Source organism: Anneissia japonica, unplaced genomic scaffold (genome assembly GCF_011630105.1).
Source record: "Anneissia japonica isolate Jap-2015-1 unplaced genomic scaffold, ASM1163010v1 scaffold287713_len945575_cov184, whole genome shotgun sequence".
NCBI lineage: Eukaryota > Metazoa > Echinodermata > Crinoidea > Comatulida > Comatulidae > Anneissia > Anneissia japonica.
In genome coordinates, this window is record NW_022725774.1 from 130,975 (window position 1) to 152,180 (window position 21,206).

The following is a 21,206-nucleotide window of genomic DNA, read 5'->3' on the forward strand; positions in this document are numbered from 1 at the left end:
AGACCTGGGTATTCAGAGGCATAATAACAATAAACATTTATTACCCCATGGACACTGAGCACATAAACCGCCATCCCCAGCAGAGTATGTTATTCCTACAGCTCATTCTAAATCAGACCAATCAGAACCAATTCATATTGCCAGGTACCCATTTAAATGCAATTATACTCCTAGGAGAAGAGAGGTAATGCAAACACATTCTCCCATTTTGTGAGTTTGTTTTCAAATCTTCCATGAATGGTTTTTCTATTGTATTTCTTATACTTTGTCATCCTTATTGTCCATTATTCCATTGTTGTTGTTGTATACATTTTAAAATTATTCACTATTGCTTAACGTGGGAAGTTTGCTTGTCTGTTGGGTTGGACAGTTGTAATTACTGTGGGTTTAGAGTTCCTGCATTTATGTGGGATGGAGCTTTGTTTTTCCGCAAAAAACATATGCTATCGAAATAATAAAAGGATAGTATAGTCAATTGAAAATACATATAAATTTGTATTTTATTATGAATTAATAATTACCCCGGTAAAGAGAATCAGATCAGTAAAATACAATTAGTTCAGACATAGGTGGGCTCAGTATGGGGCAGGGGTCAACCGGCCCAGGCCCAACTAAAATTTTTAAAATTTAAAGAAAATGGGGGAAAAGGAAATTACATTCAAATTTTGAGACAGTGTGCAATTACAGCCATCTAGAAGTGCACTGTGCAATTGACATATAATGTCATTGTCTGGACCTTTTATCTGTAAAATTAAATTTCTGTGCCCCTCTATTGCAAATTCCTGGACCCAGCACTGTTAAGAGATAACTATAAATTATCAGTTGATATTTATCATAAAGCTAACAAAACTAAAAAATGAATGCTATTTGCTTTCGATGCTATATCTGTGCCTAGTACACTGTAGATTGGAGACATGTTTCTTTAACCTATTAATGTCGAATGATTAGTGACTATCAAATGCTGAAACATAATGCATGTTACTGTATTTATATACAATCACACAGGGAATATCATTTATTTTAATACACTATGTAATTCAAGGCTGCTGAATTTATTTGTTGGAAATGTCAATAACATGTGGATGAGTACATATAAATTACATGGTCTGGCCTGTTTCATGGAATATTCTTCCAACGAGATACTTTATATTAGAATGTGGTTAGGTTATTTATGATTTCATGGTAATCATGTTTTTGCCTACTATTTAACATAAAAAAGAATGATTTTAATTTAACAACTGTTAGAATTAAACAATATCATCTTTGTTCTTTATTGTATCTAAATTTCTGTACAATTTCTTTGCATATTAAAATGATGTACATTAATGTTTCTTACTTTAACTGATTTAACTGGTGTACTTTAAATATTTTAAACATTATTAATATTATTACTTAAATCAATTTCATTGTATGTTTTATACTTGGATAATAAAGTTTCTGAATCTGAATTATTCTAGATTTTCAAATTTTCCTTAAATTTGAAATAAAGTGATTTTGTATCTTTGTATCCTTTGTACATCATTCACCAGCTTCCAATTATTTTCATCATTCATCAGTCATTACTTTGGTCGACTCCTTTCCCAGTCTCATTTTTTGCTGTGTTATTAATGTTTATTTTCCTAGATGTTTTCTCAGGCATGACATTAGTTTTAGTTTTAGTTTTCTAGTAACTTATCGTACAAATTAATAACATTACAATTACAACTTTGAACTAAAAAAAACATTACAAACATCGAACATTAAGAATATCAATTTACCAAATTACATTGAAAACGATGAAAAGGCCTATAGCCAGATAAAGTTAAACATTGCATTATCTGGATTTTGTAGTGTTTTTATGGATTTGGAAGATTTTTTCTTATGTTGTGTTCCAGCAAGATATTTTTATACGCTGTTTGTGAACTCGACCACCAACCATGATCAGATACAGCTGTAAACAAGATCAAGTGTTAAGAAAAATATTCAACAAAAATATAAAAATCAACAAATGATATTAGTAATTTTTGTATAAACATCCTTCACAACTACAATAATATACCAAATAATTATCAGGAAAAGAAAATGATTGGTATATTCCAATGTATTCCTTGCTAAACTTGTTTTTACATCATTATTAAAAGAAAGATATAAATGGATATCATAATATAATAATTCTTTCTTGGTCCTCATCCAAAGTGGGTACTTGCAGCAGCCGCAGTGGAGCGCCACCTAACTTACCTACAACACGTAACAGACACATACGGATACAAACATTGTCCTAAACCCACCTAACTCTCAATAAGGGTTATTTAATGATCGAAGTGATAAAATGTCAATTAAAACCCAATGCTGGCTGGGTTTCATCTGGGGTCTTCAGCAAAAGAAGCAGGAACAATACCTCTCGGCCAACCGCTCAGCACTTAAATATTGCACATCACATTATTGACAGAAGGTAACATAGGTTCTACTGTAGCATCAAGAACAAAAAAAAGTAAATAAATCCTTGCCAAGCCACTAGGGCCCATAGGGGCTGGAGCTTATCCCCAGTTCCTGTAGCGTGAAGTGGATGAGTGTATGATGCTCTCCTTGGGTGGGATTGCTATGCCACCCTGGTATCCATAAAGCTGGGTAGACTGAAGTAGATATAAAGTGCACTGCTCAATGACACAAGCGAAATACACAGAAAAGGATTGAAACCCAACATCGAGGTTGGGAAACTACCACACAAAGACCAAAACTACACATAAATATCTACAGTTTTGTACATAGTTGTCCAACCCTATGAAATATTTCGTACAAGGAACTACAATATATTCAAGATAAAGGAAAACAGAGAACTTCCTTCAACCTACCTCAGAGCCTGACACAAGAATAAAGGACAAAAATGCAAAGAAAATAAACATATACACCACTGTGTCCTGAATAACTGGAATACATGCAAATGACAGGTTACTATCGATTAAGTATTATTGTAGCATAGCGTCAGCCAGGGTGACAAACTCCAACCACTCATCCATGACAAGCTTTCTTCTCTCTCTGTGGTATACAATTCAAAACAAAAAATGGAGAAGCAAACGATGACAATGAACATGCAAAATATCTGATGACAAAAACTTCTTGACAATTATCGATAGATTTAAAAGCTTACCGATTTTTAGGTACGTCCTCACTATCAATGTACTGATTATGTATTGTTCCCATTGGATGGATGGACATGAATTGCTGTACAAATAATAGCACAATCACACAAAGTCAATAATGACACCCAGCGCTGAAGAGAGGCTGTACAATAATGGCCAAATGACATATAGCAAACAATACATCAATGGCATGCAAATGAGGGAAACTCAAGAGGAAAGTAATGCGAAACAAATCACATAATGAGATTTTAGGGAGGGGGTTTATTAATTTTAATAAACAATAACTTATCAAGTGGCTCAATATGGTCTCTTGTAGATTTTACTATCGATGTTTAATAAATCCCTGATGCAAAGTATGTAACAAAATGCCAAATATGGTATAAACGTTTTTAGTATAGCATCATTTCTACATAAGATCACATTTGCAGCCCTTTTGGGAACACAGCTCTCAGATAAACTAGTGTTTTGAAAATGACAAATCAAGCAAACTAGCAATTTTCATCAGGCTCAGCAATGATTACAGCATAAAGAAGGCAAATAAATGACAAAATGAAAATGCTCGGAATGACATGCATTACCTAATTTTTTATCAACAGAATTTAATAGAGAAAACAATTATCAACAAGGACAAGACTTGCCTTAATAATGAAAGCGTAGTCTAACTAAAAGTGCTAATTTCCAGCTATAATAAAAGAAATCCAATAGTAGTAGTGGAGTTGTATGGAAGTTTAACACTGAGCCAAAAGCAATCACAATACCTTTATTTGGCCCCCAACAAAATTAAATTATATAGGAAGCAAGTGCAATTTAATTTTTTTCCCGAAAGTGTGTAAGGTGAAGTATCAGCTGACCACATGAATTGTAAAAATTAATTCCTCACCTGATGAATAGTTTTGAATTCAAAATTTTGTTTACAAAAACATAACATTATTCTAATTATTTCTTATCTGATGTAGCAATGTTAAGGTTTGCAAGGCGTAAATAATTTAAGGCTCTGGATCAATTTGTAAGTTTAATTTGTTCGTATTTTATAAGTTTATAAAAAAAAAGGTAACCCTGAAGATGGAGTAGGTGCTCCCAAAAATCTGTTTTTTTAAAAAATAAAATCAATGTTTCTGAAGAATTTCATTTCTCTTTTTGACTTGTTTGTTCGATGTATACTATTGTGTTACACTGAGGACAGTCCCAAACATTAATGCTATTGTGTTATAAGTTGTTACACCTTATAGTTTTTTTACTACGCCTACAGTATTATTACTTCTGGTCACTAGATTCAAAAATTGGCACATATGAGTATCTCATCCACTCTGTTGGGAGTAATCCTAATTGCCAAAGCGCATCACGCACAGACCGTTTAAAGTCAAAGCATCCTACCAGATACCCATTTATACTCTTGGGAGGAGAGATGTCAAGCATGATAAAGAGCAAAAGCAATGTACAAGGAAACGAGTGAAATGAGCAGCCTGGGATTTGAACCTGTGAACTTTCAAGATTGAAAGCCTGCACCACAACTGCTCACACTCAATACAAACAAATTATGTATTTTATGTGACAAAATCATACTGTATAGGGCCTGTAAACGAACATGAATATGATCAAATGCAGTAAACAAAATATGAACATAATTCAAATGCAGTAAAGAAAACATGATCACAACATATCCAGATGAATTTTTTTCCAATGATGATCAAAATAGAGCAGGCCTACACAATTTGACCATTACCAAATGCAGTAAACAAAACAGGAATATGATCAGAATTGAGTAAACAAAATGTGAACATCATCAAATGCAGTAAACAAAACATGAACATGAACACATTTTCAGAAAACAAAACTGGAACATGATCAAAATAGAGTAAACATAATGTGAGCATGACCATAATAGAGTAAACATAATGTAAAACATGAACAAAATGCAGAAAACAAAACTGTAATATGATCATAATAGAGTAAATAGAATGTGAACATGATCATAATACAGTAAACAAAATGTCAACATGATCATAATAGAGTAAACAAAATGTGAACATGATCATAATAGACTAAACAAAATGTGAACATGATCATAATAGAGTAAACATAATGTGAACATGATCATAATAGAGTAAACAAAATGCCAACATGATCATGAGCAAACATAATGTGAACATGATCATAATAGAGTAAATATAATGTGAACATGATCATAATAGAGTAAACATAATGTTAACATGATCATAATAGAGTAAACATAATGTGAACATGATCATAATAGAGTAAACAAAATGCCAACATGATCATGAGCAAACATAATGTGAACATGATCATAATAGAGTAAATATAATGTGAACATGATCATAATAGAGTAAACAAAATGTGAACATGATCATTATAGAGAAAACCTAATGTGAACATGATCATAATAGAGTAAACAAAATGCCAACATGATCATGAGCAAACATAATGTGAACATGATCATAATAGAGTAAACAAAATGTGAAACATGAAGAAATGCAGGAAACAAAACTTGAACATGATCATATGTACAAAAACTGCTGGAGACAATTTTTACACAGCAGATCCGCATTGAATTTTACAGGCCTGCGTATAGTCAGAGAATGCCTTCCTGGAACAACCCACAACAATATGATTACATCACATGATTCATCTGACCTTGTAATTAAACAGATCTAAACATATTAAACCATGAGTAATAAAATTAATCATATAAATTTTTTGGTTAACTAACATAAGTTATCTTATATAATTATTTATGTAGTAGGAGTTGTATTAATAATATTAGTAAGTATAAATATAAGATTAAAAAAAAATGAATTCTATTTTTCATCATGGTTATGTGAATTCCTGTAAAATTTTAATTTACTTAAAATTTTACTCTGGACAATTAGAAATCAAACAGAAATGTAAAAAACATCAAACTTGACATTATACTTGTAATTGGTGCAGATTAGGCTTTACAATAATTTTACATATTGTTTAATATTTTTGATTAATTCTGTTATATATTTCCAGGTTCGCTTCAGTAGAAAGTGGACCCTTTGGCTTGTATGATCTCCGATACTCTGCAGAACATTGTAAATATATCTACGAATATCAATTTTTTATTTTTAAATCTGGACCTTCTCCAGTTTTTGGGCAGTTCGTTGTAACCCTCTTAACCCCCCACCTCACGCTATGGGCCTGATTTCTTCTTATTTTCTAATAACTCCTTCCTTTCTTTATTTCATACCTATATTTGAATATTTTTTGGTTTATATAAATATTTTTTTTACTTTCTTCATTATTCATTATTTTACATTTATTTATATTAGAAATGTTTTAATGATGATCTAGAAAATAACATATAGTAACTTCAAAATTTTACCCTTGGGCGTAAATTTGAGGCCCAACCCTTCCGACATGAATTGTGCTTTGTGTGTTTGGTACTCCATGGTCAGGACACCACATGTGAAGCAAACATATTTTAAATGTTTAACAATACAGTATAACAGACCTATAATATTATACATGTCTTTAACAATAGCTATAGGAAAGTTAAACCACAATGACTATACATATTATTGCAACTTATTGTTTGCAAAGGTGGTTTATTTGTGTTTACAAAACAATAAAAAGAATGCAAAAGTCAAACTAAATCAGTCGCATATCTAGGGGAGGGCGTCAGGCGCACGCCCCCCCAAAAAATTACTTGTGCCTCCCAGTTGCCCCCCACCCCAAAAAAAATCATGTTCAAGTAGTTAAAAATCACCTAAAATCACCATATTTCACCGAATTAGCGCCCCTCAACTGATCCTTGATCCCCCATTTCACCTTCACACTCCACATCAGCTCCCCCCCTTTTTCAAGACTTCTAGATACGCCACTGAACTAAATGTATAGTAAAGTACAGTAGTAGTAGCAGTAGTACAGTAGTAGTAAATGTAACCAGTGCCTTGCAATTGTATAAAATAAGTAAATATTATGCAAGGCATATGTAAGAGTATTGTGTAAACATATCTACAATACACTTAATTCTTTTAAAATACAAACAAATAAATACCATATGCCTACTCAACAAACCAAAATGCTCTACTATTCTAATTTAAAAAATCCAATATGTAAACAAGGAAGATACTAGAAATATCAAGAGACAAAAATGTAGTTTCCTTTATTTAACAATATTATGGAATAATCTCCCACAGAGCTTATTGCTTCAGTAACAAAGAAGGATGTTTATGTTTACGTTTTCTGTTGGATTACATGTGTAAAAGCCTTGAAACTGCAAGGTACAAAGTGTCACTGGGTCTCCCATTTCAAATTATAACTGTTGCAATATACTGTAAATAACAATGAATTTTTTTTTTTTTTTTTTGAACATTATAAATTTATTGTAGCATTACCCTCTAAAGCTGGTTTAGAGCTAACAATTTTACAGCTTATAAAAAAAAAACATACCACACTGGATAAATTTATACTCCAAAGAAAATGCCAAATCCATTTGTTTTTCTCTTTTTACATTTACCTTGTGTTTGTATCTAGTTCAACTGACTTGAACTTGTATCACTTTGTTTTCTTGTTTACGACTCTAGTGGAAACAAGTCTCTCCTTTGTGGGTTTAAAACCTAGTATCAAAATTAAGATTATGTATTTTTTCAATTAATTAACCAAGGTTACCAAATGAAAAATCAGCAAAATTCTTTAAAAACAAACTTACATGAGATTTACTTCAATAGTAACAGTGGCCCGCAGTCCATCCTCAAGTAATAATGGTAAACTCTGCCTGTGAATTAACATCTTTAATTGCCCGGCCAACAATAGCATTTTTAAATAACAATAATTTTTCTGCCAGTGAAAGTGATTTCAAGTAACTGAATACCATTAATATTCCTTTACTACCGGCTGAGAACTACTTGCTGGTATGCAGAGAAAGGTGATGCTGACACTTTCTATAGACACCCTAAAATGCCATGAATTGGCAAGTTTAAAAATCCCAAAGGCTTGTCCCAATAAGGAAGCATCAACAGTTTAAACTTGTCTGGACAGTCATCATGATAAAACAGATGACAAAGAATGATTGTTAAAAACAAAATTTAGAAGACTATAAACAAACAACAATATTTACAGTATGCCAGGATCTTCCAAGAGTTGTGGCATCCGCAAACCAGGAGACGACATTATGGTATTTTCATAAAGTCAACATTCCAACAAATTTAGAAATAGGCTGATAAGGTACATATACGTCAGTTGGGATAATGTCGACCAATCGCCTAACAGAAAGGTAGGCACAGGTATAATATACACCTTGGGCCAGAGTTGCCATGGCAAAGCTTGTACACAGTTTAAACCTCCTGCCGATGCCAGATACCAGACAGTGTGACGAAATTCTTTGCACTTTCCAAAACTTTCTATAAACACCATCATCAATCAAAAATGTCGAACTTTACATTCATGAATGTTTTTTTTTTAAATCATGAATACATTTATTATACCTATCAAATGTTATTGTTGTAGTTATTTTTATAAGGATAATATGTGGCTAGGAATCTATACAAAAATAATACAATAAAAATATTACTGTCAGTGTTTAGTCTTATGAAAAACTAGAATATAAAAATAAAATATCCTAAATGGAGCTGAAGCATGTGACACATTATTAAGATTGCAGCCTTCCAATCAAAAGATTGAGGGCTTCAGTCTTAACCGGTCAATGGATGGACTTCGTGATGCATTCAGCGCTTCATATCTGCAAAGAAAGGCGCTTTACAAATGTTCTGATTGGATTGGATTGCATAGATGTTAAAATTACATTGGGATCATTGTAAAAAAAAAAGTATAAGAAAACGTATATTGTTGGGATTGTAAAAGCAATCATTGTAAATGTGAAAAATAATACAATTGTTTAAAATAGTGTTTGAACTATCGTAGCGTGTCCCACTCGCAGTATGCTGATCGAAGACTCTTGTTTATACGTAAATTGGCCGCAGATATGCAGGGGGCCAGGCTTACAGTATTTGGCCAGTAAACCATTATGACAATATCATATTCAATTTTCAATCAATTTGGTATAGTTTACTGGCATTTCAACAAACATTATTCAACATCAACCACTGTATGTGCCTTACAGCAGAAACCACTAGAAACGCAACCACCATACTGAAACTGTAGGAATCATCAATCACACGTCACTGGCCCTGTTTGTTTACCCACAGACCCCCATCGTAAAATTTGTCTAATTTTTGTGCAAGGCACTTTATTCTATTTTTTGCAAGCATTTGGGAACTTTACTGAGTACTCGGTACAGTATGATAACACATTAGGTAGGGCAAAACATTATTCCAATTATATTTTTCTGATGGAAAACCACATCTAAATAAAACTTCATTAATGTTATCAATTGGGTAACTAGGCTGAGAATTTAATAATTATACTACTTACTACCTGCCTTTCCATATAACATAAGTAGCTCTCCTTGGCATGGCTATCATCATTTTTGCTAGACAGAGGAAACCAAACCTTGCTCAAAGTAACAGTATAAACTTCTGGAGATCTGCAAGGCTGTGTCTCGTTACCAATGTTGTTTGATCTTTTTATAAGTGACATAATTTATTACTAAATGATGTAATTCATTACAAAATGATATAACTCATTACAAAATTATATAACTCATTACTAAATTATATAACTCATAATCTAAATTAAGTCATGTGTCACCTCTAAAGGCCAATATACTATCCACATGATAATCAACTCCTACAGATTTTTGAGCTGAAGGTAGTAAAATGGCCTTCAATGCAAAAAAAAGACTTGGTACAGCATGTTACAAAAACAAAAACGCATTTGATGCAAACCTGGATATTAATACTATTGGTTTTCCTCATAGACAATTAATTTGTTTTAAACATCCATCCTGACATACAATGCTTGTGTTACCGATTTTCCTTTTTCCCTTTTCCTTTTTCAATTTTGTTGTTAGTTTTAAGCTATCTTGTTTTTCGATGCAGTAGTTTTATATTTATGTACATATTGTTTTTCTTTTACTCATCAGTTGTGTTTAAAGTTTAATTTCTTTTTTCATTTTGGTTCTCTTTTATTCTTTTTACTTGCGATCCACTTGAGATACCAGTGCTACGTCACTGACAGTGTTATCACACAAAAGACAGAAATAAATAAATAAATAAATAAAAAGATATGAATAAAAGTGGTGTAAAATCTATAGCAGATACTTTATTCGATAGTATCTATGGCACAGGTGGGCAAAGCGTGAGCCTGTGGGCAACACATGTAACCCGAGAGCAATTTTGTTGAGGCCCGTGACAACCCTATGTGAGCGGCCTGCCTACCATCTTTGGCGAGAAAACATCAAAACCGAGTACAAAGTGGTATAAAAGCAGAGCATAAAGTTCTTGCAAGCACAATGGAAGTTTGAGTGTGGCCCTCGGTATTAAACTAACTTTGGCCCAACGACCAATTTTTATGCCCGCCCCTGGACTATGGTATAGAAAACTTAGAATTTTAAATGTTAAATGAGTGTGTGAGTGTGTACTGTAAGCAACTGCCTTGTAATAATAAGTAATGCACTTGTTAATTGTAGTCCCGGCCCCCAAGTTTGGAAAAGTACATATCGATCGATCATAGAAAAAGAAAATTGATTGATTGATTTAAATGACTGATAGAATTAATTCTGTACTAACAGAAATTAAATAAAAAATTAATACAGTAGCTGAAACAGATATCCTTGCCTTGGCTCACTACTGGTTGATTTTTGTACACAAACTAAGTCAAATACACGGTTCACAAACTTTCATGCAACACACTTACGTCACCTTGGTCCCCCGCAGTTGTGGTGAATGTAAACAGTGTAGTAATAGAATGGTAAAATGCTTTAATTTTATATAATTAGGAAGAAATACTGTACAATATCTTATTTTTTGGCGATTTCAAGGCAAAAGGCGGGCGTAATAAAAATTAAGACAAACTTTTTTTTTTTTTTAATTTCCATTTGTTCGTGGTGGATGGTGCACTAATTGACCAATAATAAATTATTTCTTTTATTTGAAATCATCATTATTGGCAGGTGGTGGGTTCATTAACAAGATATAAAAAAAGTCTTGCCCTACATAGATTGCTCCGAAATAGCCTTGAATTTAAGCGATGTTTTAACAATACAGATTATTTAATTAATTAATTGTTTGTTTACATGTGATTTAAATAATTCTGAATATATTTATTAGGCTGAATATTATAACCTTTAAATCTGTTCTTTTTTTAATTGTGTTTATTGTGGCAAGGAAGTTGGTTTTAATACTGTAGCGGTTTTCATTCAGGTTCTTAACCTTGTGGTCAGGACTTCAGCCCCCAGGAGGACCATTAGATGTAGATAACCCCAGTTGGCATTGCTGACAGGCTGTAAAATTGTTCATGCTTTATTTTAGCCCTAGAAATAAGTATTTCATGACTTAAAAATGAAAAATTCAAAAACAATTTTGAAAAAAAATTATAATAGATATTGTGGCTAATCATCAATGATGCTATTAAATCATTACCTAAAAATACAAAATATTGTTATGTGATTTAATTTTTTATTCTTTTTTAATTTTTTTTCTTAAACAATTTTTGAATGGAAAAACCTGACACCTACATACTGTACACCCCAACATATTACAGGGTTTAATAGTTTGTTTTTATAGATGGAAGCACTCACTTATGAGAAAGTGAAGTATCCTGATTCTAGACAACCACAACTATCAAAGTTTGCCAAGGTAAATTAATTGAAAGCCTTATCTAAGCTTCCTGCCAGCATGGTTTCCTTCCTGGACTGCCAATCGGATTCCATTTATATTCAATGTTTCCTTCTAAATTCCATTATGTCAACATTTAAGCTAAACATAATAACCAGGAATGGTGTTTCTGTAGCTGACAGAGAAGCCTTTTAAAGCCTACTGTCAAACACTGATTAGGGGCCTAGCTATCCTAAAGTTTTAAACCATCAGAGAGTTCCTGGTTTTCGTAACCACAAACAAACTTGAAAGTACAAAACTCACCTCTGTTATTGATATTGAAAGTATATTAGCCAGGGTGAAGGCCACTGGAGTAAATTAATGCTCTACTACAAATGACACGCCTTCCTATCTAAAAACCCCAAAACAGCAAATGGCTGTCAAAATACAGATACTCACAATAGGAGGAAGTACTACCTTTAGAAAAAAAAAACAGGCAACAGGATGAACATGTTAATAGCTAAAAAAAGAAATATGTAATTATTATTGCAGGCTTGCACAGGCATTTTGCCTCAAGGCTCTTAAAATTATTATGTCATCAGATCAAACAACTATGGACCCATACTTAGCTGACTAAGAAGTGATATCCCATTATGTTCACTGAGGGGAATATTCCAATGTTTCTGATACTTATATTGGAGCACTGTAAAAACTTTATTTTAAGTTTATTCATCCATACGAATAAGTTAGTAGTATTTATACTTTGTTGGCTCTAATGGTCTACTCCCTGGAGTGGGAAGGGTTACCAGCTAAGTAGATTGAAAAAAATAGGTAATCACAGTTTAGATTACAAATAACAGTTTAAAAGTTTTTCTGCAGTAAGTTGATTAGCCCTACTCATGCTCAGGGGCGGAATTTTAAATAAGTAATCACAGTTTATATTGCAAATTCTACAGTAAGTTGATTAGCCCTACTCATGGTCAGGGGCGGAAATTTCTGTTTCTAGACGCCTGGAAATAACCTCCCGGCTTGCTCTCCCCCCACCCCCAATTAAATCTGCCCCTGATGGTACCGGTAGATATTTTGTGTTGAGTTATTAATAAACTTGAAAAATAGAATTTATTAATTGCACACTTTACATATTTAGCTTTCAATTAAAAATTAGAAAATATTTTCTTCAACTAAGAAATTGTTTGCCATTAAATCATTTCATATTCAATTTCACAGCTGCCCTTTCCCCTTCTCTCATAGTTTTTATATTTTAATTCAACTATATGCAGCCTTGTCCCCTTACCAGTTTTTATTTAATCCTAGATCTTTATACTATCAAAGATTGTGATTTTTACGACTTCTAATAACCATTCTAGTGAGAATCTTTGGAAATCCATAGGCCTTCAGAGATCAAGGATATTGCCTCAATTAGAAATATATATGGTGATTATCAACATGCCTGTTACAAGTATTGACTCTAGAATCATTATATTTTTTGTTATAAGACATAAATGTATTATAAAAACTGTACAAGTCTAATATTATTTATAGTTATTGTTTATTCCTTCCTGGTAAGTGCAAATACAGTACTTTGATACTTCAACATTTGTTGTACTATAATATACTTTATTTACTTGTTCTGCTTGACTTAGTTACTTTAGAATATCAGAGTTGAATCGATGGCACTGCATTAGCATTTTTAAATCCACCTCACAAAACAGATGCCAAATAGTACCTATCAATGACGGTACTTCAGACACTGCCTTCCTTCATTAAGGCTTAAAATCGGGATCCATCGTAGAATGAATTGGTTTTTCCACACATCCACATCCTGTTGGCACTATTATTTGCAAGTACGGTCTCAACTTTAATTGTTGAGATGATGACACTTAAGATCGATTTGTCAGTTGACAAATTCAACAAAATGCTGCATCTTCGGTTTAGTCTGTTTCTTGTACTATATTTTTACACTGTTATTGCTTTTTCCTTTTTGGCAATCAATCAATCAACAAGGATGTATATAGCGGCAATATCCACAGCAGAATGCAATGTTCAGTGGCAATTGACAATGGTAATTACTTAAAGTGCATGTTGACTATGAAGTTAATTAACAATGCTTGTAACATTATAAAAAAATAAAATTAAAAACAATGTGTGTCAAACAACTTAGAATGAGAAGGAGAACAGATATTATATTTTAACTTTTTCTTAAAGATACAAACAGAAGATGAGATTTTTATAAGAGAAAGAGCAATCCATACATAGTACATACAGGTCCCAAGAATATGCACTATAAGTTTACCATTACCTTATTGTTAACAAATATGAACTGAGTCCTAACTTATCAGGGATCAGAAGGTATTAATTTAATTGCTTTAACTTGGCAGGATGTAACTATATGATGTACTGTACTGTGTATTATTTTTATCATTATCCAGAATAAATATCAGGTTACAGCATTTTTTAATTTTTTAAGTTAATAATTTTTATGTCACTGCAGAATGAGAAAGTTAATTTCAAAATTATTTTTTATGATTTATTTTTGTCATTTTCAGGGGACAATACATCTTTAAATATTTCAAAATCTGGGTGATTCTTGGCATATGTGAAATCACACAATCCAATGGGTAAATTTTGAATGCAGTTCTCAGAATAATATTGTATTTGCAAGCATGATAACAACAATGTGTCTGAAAAGCTTGAACATTTTTTCATCATGCCAATAATTAGAAATGGATAATTATTCTCCACTCTATGGTATCCCAACTGCTGAATCACTTTCAATATTTGTAAAATAAATGATGGCTGCAAGGATTGTCAGTCACTAAAATTAGTGCTCACATAACACCATAACCTACACAATAGTGGCAAAAGTGGGGAGGGTGTGGCAGGGATATTGAGCCACCAATTGACGTAAGTTGACTTACAATCAATCTACAAGTTGTACCGTTACAAAAAATATATAATATTACTGGGCTTTTATAAATGGTTCCTTGTATTCAACTTGTACAACGCTATAAACCTAAACATTTATCGAAATCTAAAATCTAAACAAAATTCAAAGGAAATTCCACAGCGGCGAATTCACAACAATAAATACTGGTACAAAATCACTGGGGTGAGAAGTCATACTATTTTCTAGCACACCCACAAAATGTGAGCTAATGGTATGACTTAAAAATTACCTTTACGGTTAAAAAGTTTTGTAAAAAAACTTACCTTCTACTCCTCAGAATTCTTTGTAATAACTGACCCATTGTAAACAAAATATATAATATCCTCCTTGTTGAGATTTCAATCAATTGTAGCTATTATTTTTATCATTTCTGTTTTGTTGTACTGAAATTACACGTTCACAAAAGTTAAATCCATTGGTCTCAGCTGAATCAAATGTTACACATGTTGGTGAGAATACAGGATAGTGACAATGTTTTGCGTAGAGTGTGACAAACACATAGAGAATCCTCAACTATAATGATCCAGGCCTCGACAGTATAAACATCCACTCCAAATCCTTCAGGTGGAACTACTAGTCCATGACATCATGGACAGCCTTCCTCTATGTGTCTAATGGGCTGACAATAGCCTAAAAAAATCATTTGCATACTTCAAAGTATTCAAATGTTTTTTGCTGTTTGAAGCCCACAGAATTCTCTATTTTTCAGAATAAGCAAACCTCACTATTTCTTAACACCCCCGGTGAATGCTTATGCAAAAATAAAACAAATAGACACTTCCCTTTCTCTTTTGTTTGAAGTTTTTTTTTAATGTTTTTATCAATAGTTCCTGTTCTTTTCATTAAATCTCACATAATCTAAACAAGGAAACTTGCCAATGACTGATCCAGATATCAAATGGCTACTAATAAATTTGTCATTATAGTAGGTTGAGTCATTCTGACCTAGAATTCGTGTTTTTTTTTTTATTAACTTTAGTTTATGGGAGGCCTTTGCTTAGAAGTAAATTTGGTATATTTTTAATTTTACAATTTTTCTTTAACTATCTACAGCTATATCACATGATTTCATAATCATATATTGTTGATGAACAGTTTTCATTTGATAATTATTACTGCTACACTATTTACTTTGCTTTGCTTACATGGTATGATTAATATTTGTAGTATACACATACATGAATCAGTAACAAACAAAAAAAAACTTTTTTAAGGCCTGTAAGAGTCCACAAAAGAAGTAATCTATAAGTCGGAAGGTAAGATCAGAGGAAAGAGTTTTAGTCATAGGGTATCCTCTGGTGTGAAACATTTCAGCATGCAAATGGTGAATTTCATCGTCCTTTTGATGGTATTTGATGCAAGGTGGTACAATTTTTGTTCCAAAACAGACCAAGCAAATTTTTTCTTGTTATGGACCGGGATACGGAGTATTGAGTTACGCACTTGTGCAGAAACAGTGAGGAAAGTGTAAATGTTGATGGATGGGTAGGTGGGAAGATGGATGGATGGATGGATGGATAGATATATGGATGAATGGATTAATTAATAGATGGGATTGGTGGGTGCATGAATGAAAGTAAGATTGGATAGATGAATGGATAGATGGATGGACGAATGGTATAAGATGGGTTGGTTGGATGGATGGATGGACAGAATGGGTACATGAATGAAAGATAGAGGATGGATGAATGGATGGGTGGATGAATGAATTGATAGATTAGTGATATTATCTCCATACTTTTATGTACTACAACTAATTTTTTTTCCATGTGAAAGTTAATACAACATAGAGGGCAGTATATCATTAAACTCAATATTTAAAGTGATACAGTACATGTAATATCAATTGAAAATTTTAAAAAAGAACAGTGTTCTTGCCAACACCTAAACCATTCATTCAGTAATTTTCTGCATATGCATTACAATTTTCTAGAACACAATTTTAAAATTGTCCAAAAAGGCCAATGATACACAGATTGATAAATGAAATATTTTATTATTTTATAACGACCAATTTGATATTAGGCATGTAATAGAAGCTGTTTGCATAGTAGTAGCAATTTTTCCTGGTTTTCACTCTCCACCAAGGGGGGGGGGGCAGGCTGGTAAGTGGGCCTTGTAGGCTTAACAATATGCTGACTAGCTGCAATTGAACTGAGAACTGAGCATGTGCCTTAGATCCAATGACCATGATAATAATGGAAGAGCACAGAGGCCTTGTTGGCATGATGTGCTATATAATATTATATACCACATACATAGATTCCAGGCATCTGCTTGGTTAAAAATCAGGTAATAACTTCAACCCTACTCCTATGACGTTGGTTAAATGACAGTTCATAAATACCCGGGGAAAAGAGTATTATTACATATTTTTTCCCCTGTCTTGATGTAATCTCTAGGCCCCACTTATATTAAAAAAGACTTTTCAATAACAGATGACAGTATTAGGTCTAGAATATAACATTACACAGAGTCAACTGCGTATGCAAAGACCTTGAGTTCTCATACTCGTCTGAATTCCATGATGCCATTTGGCCCAAATTTACATTGTGCAAAGAACTTAACGCATTCTATGGTCCACAGCATCGTCACAAACGGAACTGTCACTACTCTGAAAAGAATGCCAGTGCCCCAGTTGTAATGATATTTTTCTCACTGTTCGGCAAATTAATTTGTCATTTTGGTAATACCATAACTTCAATATGTAAATTTTACAGAATATAAGCCCTGGTTTGTTCCTCCGACGACTGCTACAGAAGATCCATTCTCAGCTGATCACTGTGAAGTTGTCCATGGCGATTTACTTTAATATATACTTGACGAAATCCAAGCAACCAAACGTTTATTCTGTGCTTACATCGCATACAAAACAAATAACACTTTTTCCAACAAAGCAAAAATTGTAATTGTAAAGCCATGAGGTAAACATACTGTAAGTGTAAACATGCTAATCCATGCAATGAATGGAAATCAGGTTAAATTAGCATGTTTGGGAATAGAGCGCCAACGTAATTTTTGCTTCTTTAAGATAGCATTAGCAAATCAAGCTGATGCATATGAACACTTTAAAGGAGACTAAAGGTATGCCAGCTTACTGCCTTGCTTCTGAACATAGTTTTATGGCTACAGCATATTGCTTAGGCAATGTTAAATGGCTATACTGGTAGACGAGGGCAGTATTAAACACCTACTGCTAAAGTGCAACAGCATTAAACAGCTACAGTATATTGTCAGGTTAGAGCAAAAATTAAAGGGGAGTATTGCAAGCTGAAGGCAGTATTAAAATGCTATATTCGTGCCTAGGGCAGAGGGCGGTTATTATTAAATAGCTATATTTCTTGCTGAGGGCAATATTTAAAGATTATAATGTTAGCCTAGCTCAGTATTAAAATTCCATATTAATAGCCTAGGGGAGTTTATAACTAGCTAGGGAAGTATCTATATCTCTAGCCCAGGTATTAATAGACAATTTTGCTAGCCTAGTGCAGACATTATTACTGTATAGCTTAGAATGGTGTTAATCTGGGTCATAGAATATTATCAACCTAATAAAATGCATTTGTTAGATAGCAATTAAAGCTTTTTAAAATTGAAGTTAAAAATTAATGTGCACTATGACTTTCTACCCTTTTCTGGAGTCTAAAAAAATATATACTTTGACACCAACATATTTTATAATCTTTATTTTTTTCCAAAAAAAAAATAATGAAAATTGTGGCCCACCAAAGGGAAAAATGTCCCTGTACACTGTTGGCTACCACTTAGTTAATCTACTACACTTGTACAAGAGGTATTATAAAAAGAATTGAAATTTCAGTAGGCATTACTTAGACATTTATTTCAGAAAAATAGTATAAATTTCAGAATGTTTAATATGAGTTAAATTTCTCCTATTAAATTCTAAATGTAAAGGGTCCACTGTGAATTTTTTACAACTAAAATAGGCCAATGATTATCACAGAAATCAAATTTAAAAAATTCCAAACAGAAAATTTCAGCTTTATGAAACCATTCTATTATGGTTATGAAAATATACTGAATACATATACTGTACACTATAAGCAAAGAAGAACACACCATCATGTTGAGGTTCTTTGGTTATGTTTGGGAATAACAATTTAGTATGAATGTATTTATGAATAAATTGTTATTCCTGAAAACAACAATAAAGAGTCAAAATACTGAATCCAAACACGATGAAAAGTATTTTAAACTTTCTTATCTGAAATCAGTCAGTGGACCTGGCCGTTGGTAATGGTTCCTCTCATTTTTGTTTATATAAATATTCACATGTAATATCTGCTGCAAAGTGTAGATCACAGACTAAAAGACCAATTCAAATGCATAATCAACAAACTGAAAAAATGCAACACCACCTCCTTACTTCCATACAAATGTATTTATCAGAAGAAAAAAAACCTCTAAACAGAACTTAACACCATAATTTCTCTTATAGTCCATGTCCTCTAAATATATTGCCTACCTAGTTTTGATTAGAAAAATATTTATTGAAAAATACAAAACCAAATATAAAAATTCTGCTAGGTCCACTAAATGAAAGATGAAAACTCCTGCTTTATAATATACAGTACCACTTACAGTAACGACTTTTTGACTACTACTGTATCTACACTGAAAAGATATGAATTAAAAATGAAAGCAAATATTCACTGAAAATAAATAATAATTCCATGGAACGTGCTATACACACAAAGCAGAACATACACATTTTTATCAATAAAATTAATTCTCAGTAAAGTTAAACATGAATTAAAATTAATTGTATAATATACTATGGACAAGAGAAAGTACTGTTATGATTAATAATCCTGTATATTTATATTATTCTATTTTTGTTAGTATTTGATATATGATGCACCAGATTGTTAAATTTAACCAAAAAAAAAAATATAATGTATACTGTTTACCTATACATTATTCTACATGTATTATTAGTATACTAGAAATGATACAAAAATTTAATACATAAATATGTACTTTAAACCCTGCTCATACAGGGTAGTAAAATATATATTATAAGTAAAGAATTATAAATAGAAGAACCTGAAACACTAGTAAACCCATGACATGAATTTCATTTCATTCAAAACCTTATAAAAACAACACTGAATACATTATTAATGAAATGAATATTAGTATATATATATATATATATATATATATATATGAATATTCAAAACATAAATACAACGCAACAATAGATCAACAGTACAAAGATGAAATGAAGACTAGAAGAAGCATAGATCTGTGAAAATGGATATGTGTCAAGAATTGCATTTACCATTTCCTTGGCTTCCTTGCCTGTCCGTTGTTCTGCTGTTGAGGGCTCTCCTCAAGTTCATCGTCAACCGAATCGCTTCCTTGTTTCACCAGCTTTCGCCTGTAGGAGGGCTTAATTTTGATATGAGGCTTTCCGGAACCACTTGAGGGCTGCGATTTTCCAGCCCACCTGTGTGAATTAATAACGTGTCCAGGGGTTTTTAAGTTGCAAGGCCTTTTCTTCAACGTTAAAACAACTCCACTTTTATCAGCCTTGAGAGCTCCTATTAGTTTATTATGATTCCATCCAACCTGAAAAAATATATAAAATCAGATTTCAACAAAGATACAATACATTAGTATTGGTTCATCACATCATCAGAAATGGATGAGAAGTTGAGGGATCAGCATGTGAAAAAAATGCTCAATTTTGTGCTATCCAAAGCTGTTCTGAGAGGTTTTAGCATGTACTATGCCAAAAAAATATTATTTTTATAAATGTTACTCTTCCATTCATCCGAGTCATGACCAACCAGGGCCCTTGTGTGGTCCGTACACGAAAATGTCACGCTGCCGCACCAATGTTTAATACAGTACATTCACCGTTCTGGCCTGAACGTTGATTCAGCAGACAACAGTTTTACAGAAAATAATGTAACACACAATGTTCAGACATACGCAATTAAATTAACATGACATCATTACGTTCTACGTTATCACATATCGAAAACTCCCTAATGTAGAGTCAGCTAAAACCATGCTTTAAAATTGAGATGACAACAAGAATGTCACATCATCGCTGGAGTTGGTAACTTCATGTGACTATAATACGTCCTAGATCTTACTGTTGTTGTGTAATCGAAAGCTATTATCAACTTGTCTGTATCACATCCTTTTTGAGTTAAAAAAAGAAATACTCACCACTGTTTGTTTATTAATCTGTAGGACCTCATCACCAGGCTGTATCTTTTCATTAATGTGTGCAGGAGACTAAATATTGAAACAAATATAACATTACATATTAAACTAAGAATATATTGTAAGACTAAAAACTGCAATACTTAAAAAAAACATGTTATTACATATATCTACATACATACATTCAGGCATTCATTAGGATCATTGCTATTAACAACAGAAAAACCTGGCTGTGCCAGGACT

General features: G+C 32.6%; 1 protein-coding gene across 1 annotated transcript in view; it reads right to left on the reverse strand.

The window, feature by feature from the left end:
- The window catches only part of LOC117112898 (connector enhancer of kinase suppressor of ras 2-like), a gene marked incomplete at its 3' end in the record, with an annotated part of 55,405 nt that overhangs the window by 13,479 nt on the left and 20,720 nt on the right, over positions 1–21,206 (reverse strand). Inside the window, 2 exon segments of the mRNA XM_033256110.1 lie at positions 20,068–20,357; positions 20,967–21,035. Coding sequence (XP_033112001.1) covers positions 20,068–20,357; positions 20,967–21,035 — 359 coding nt within the window.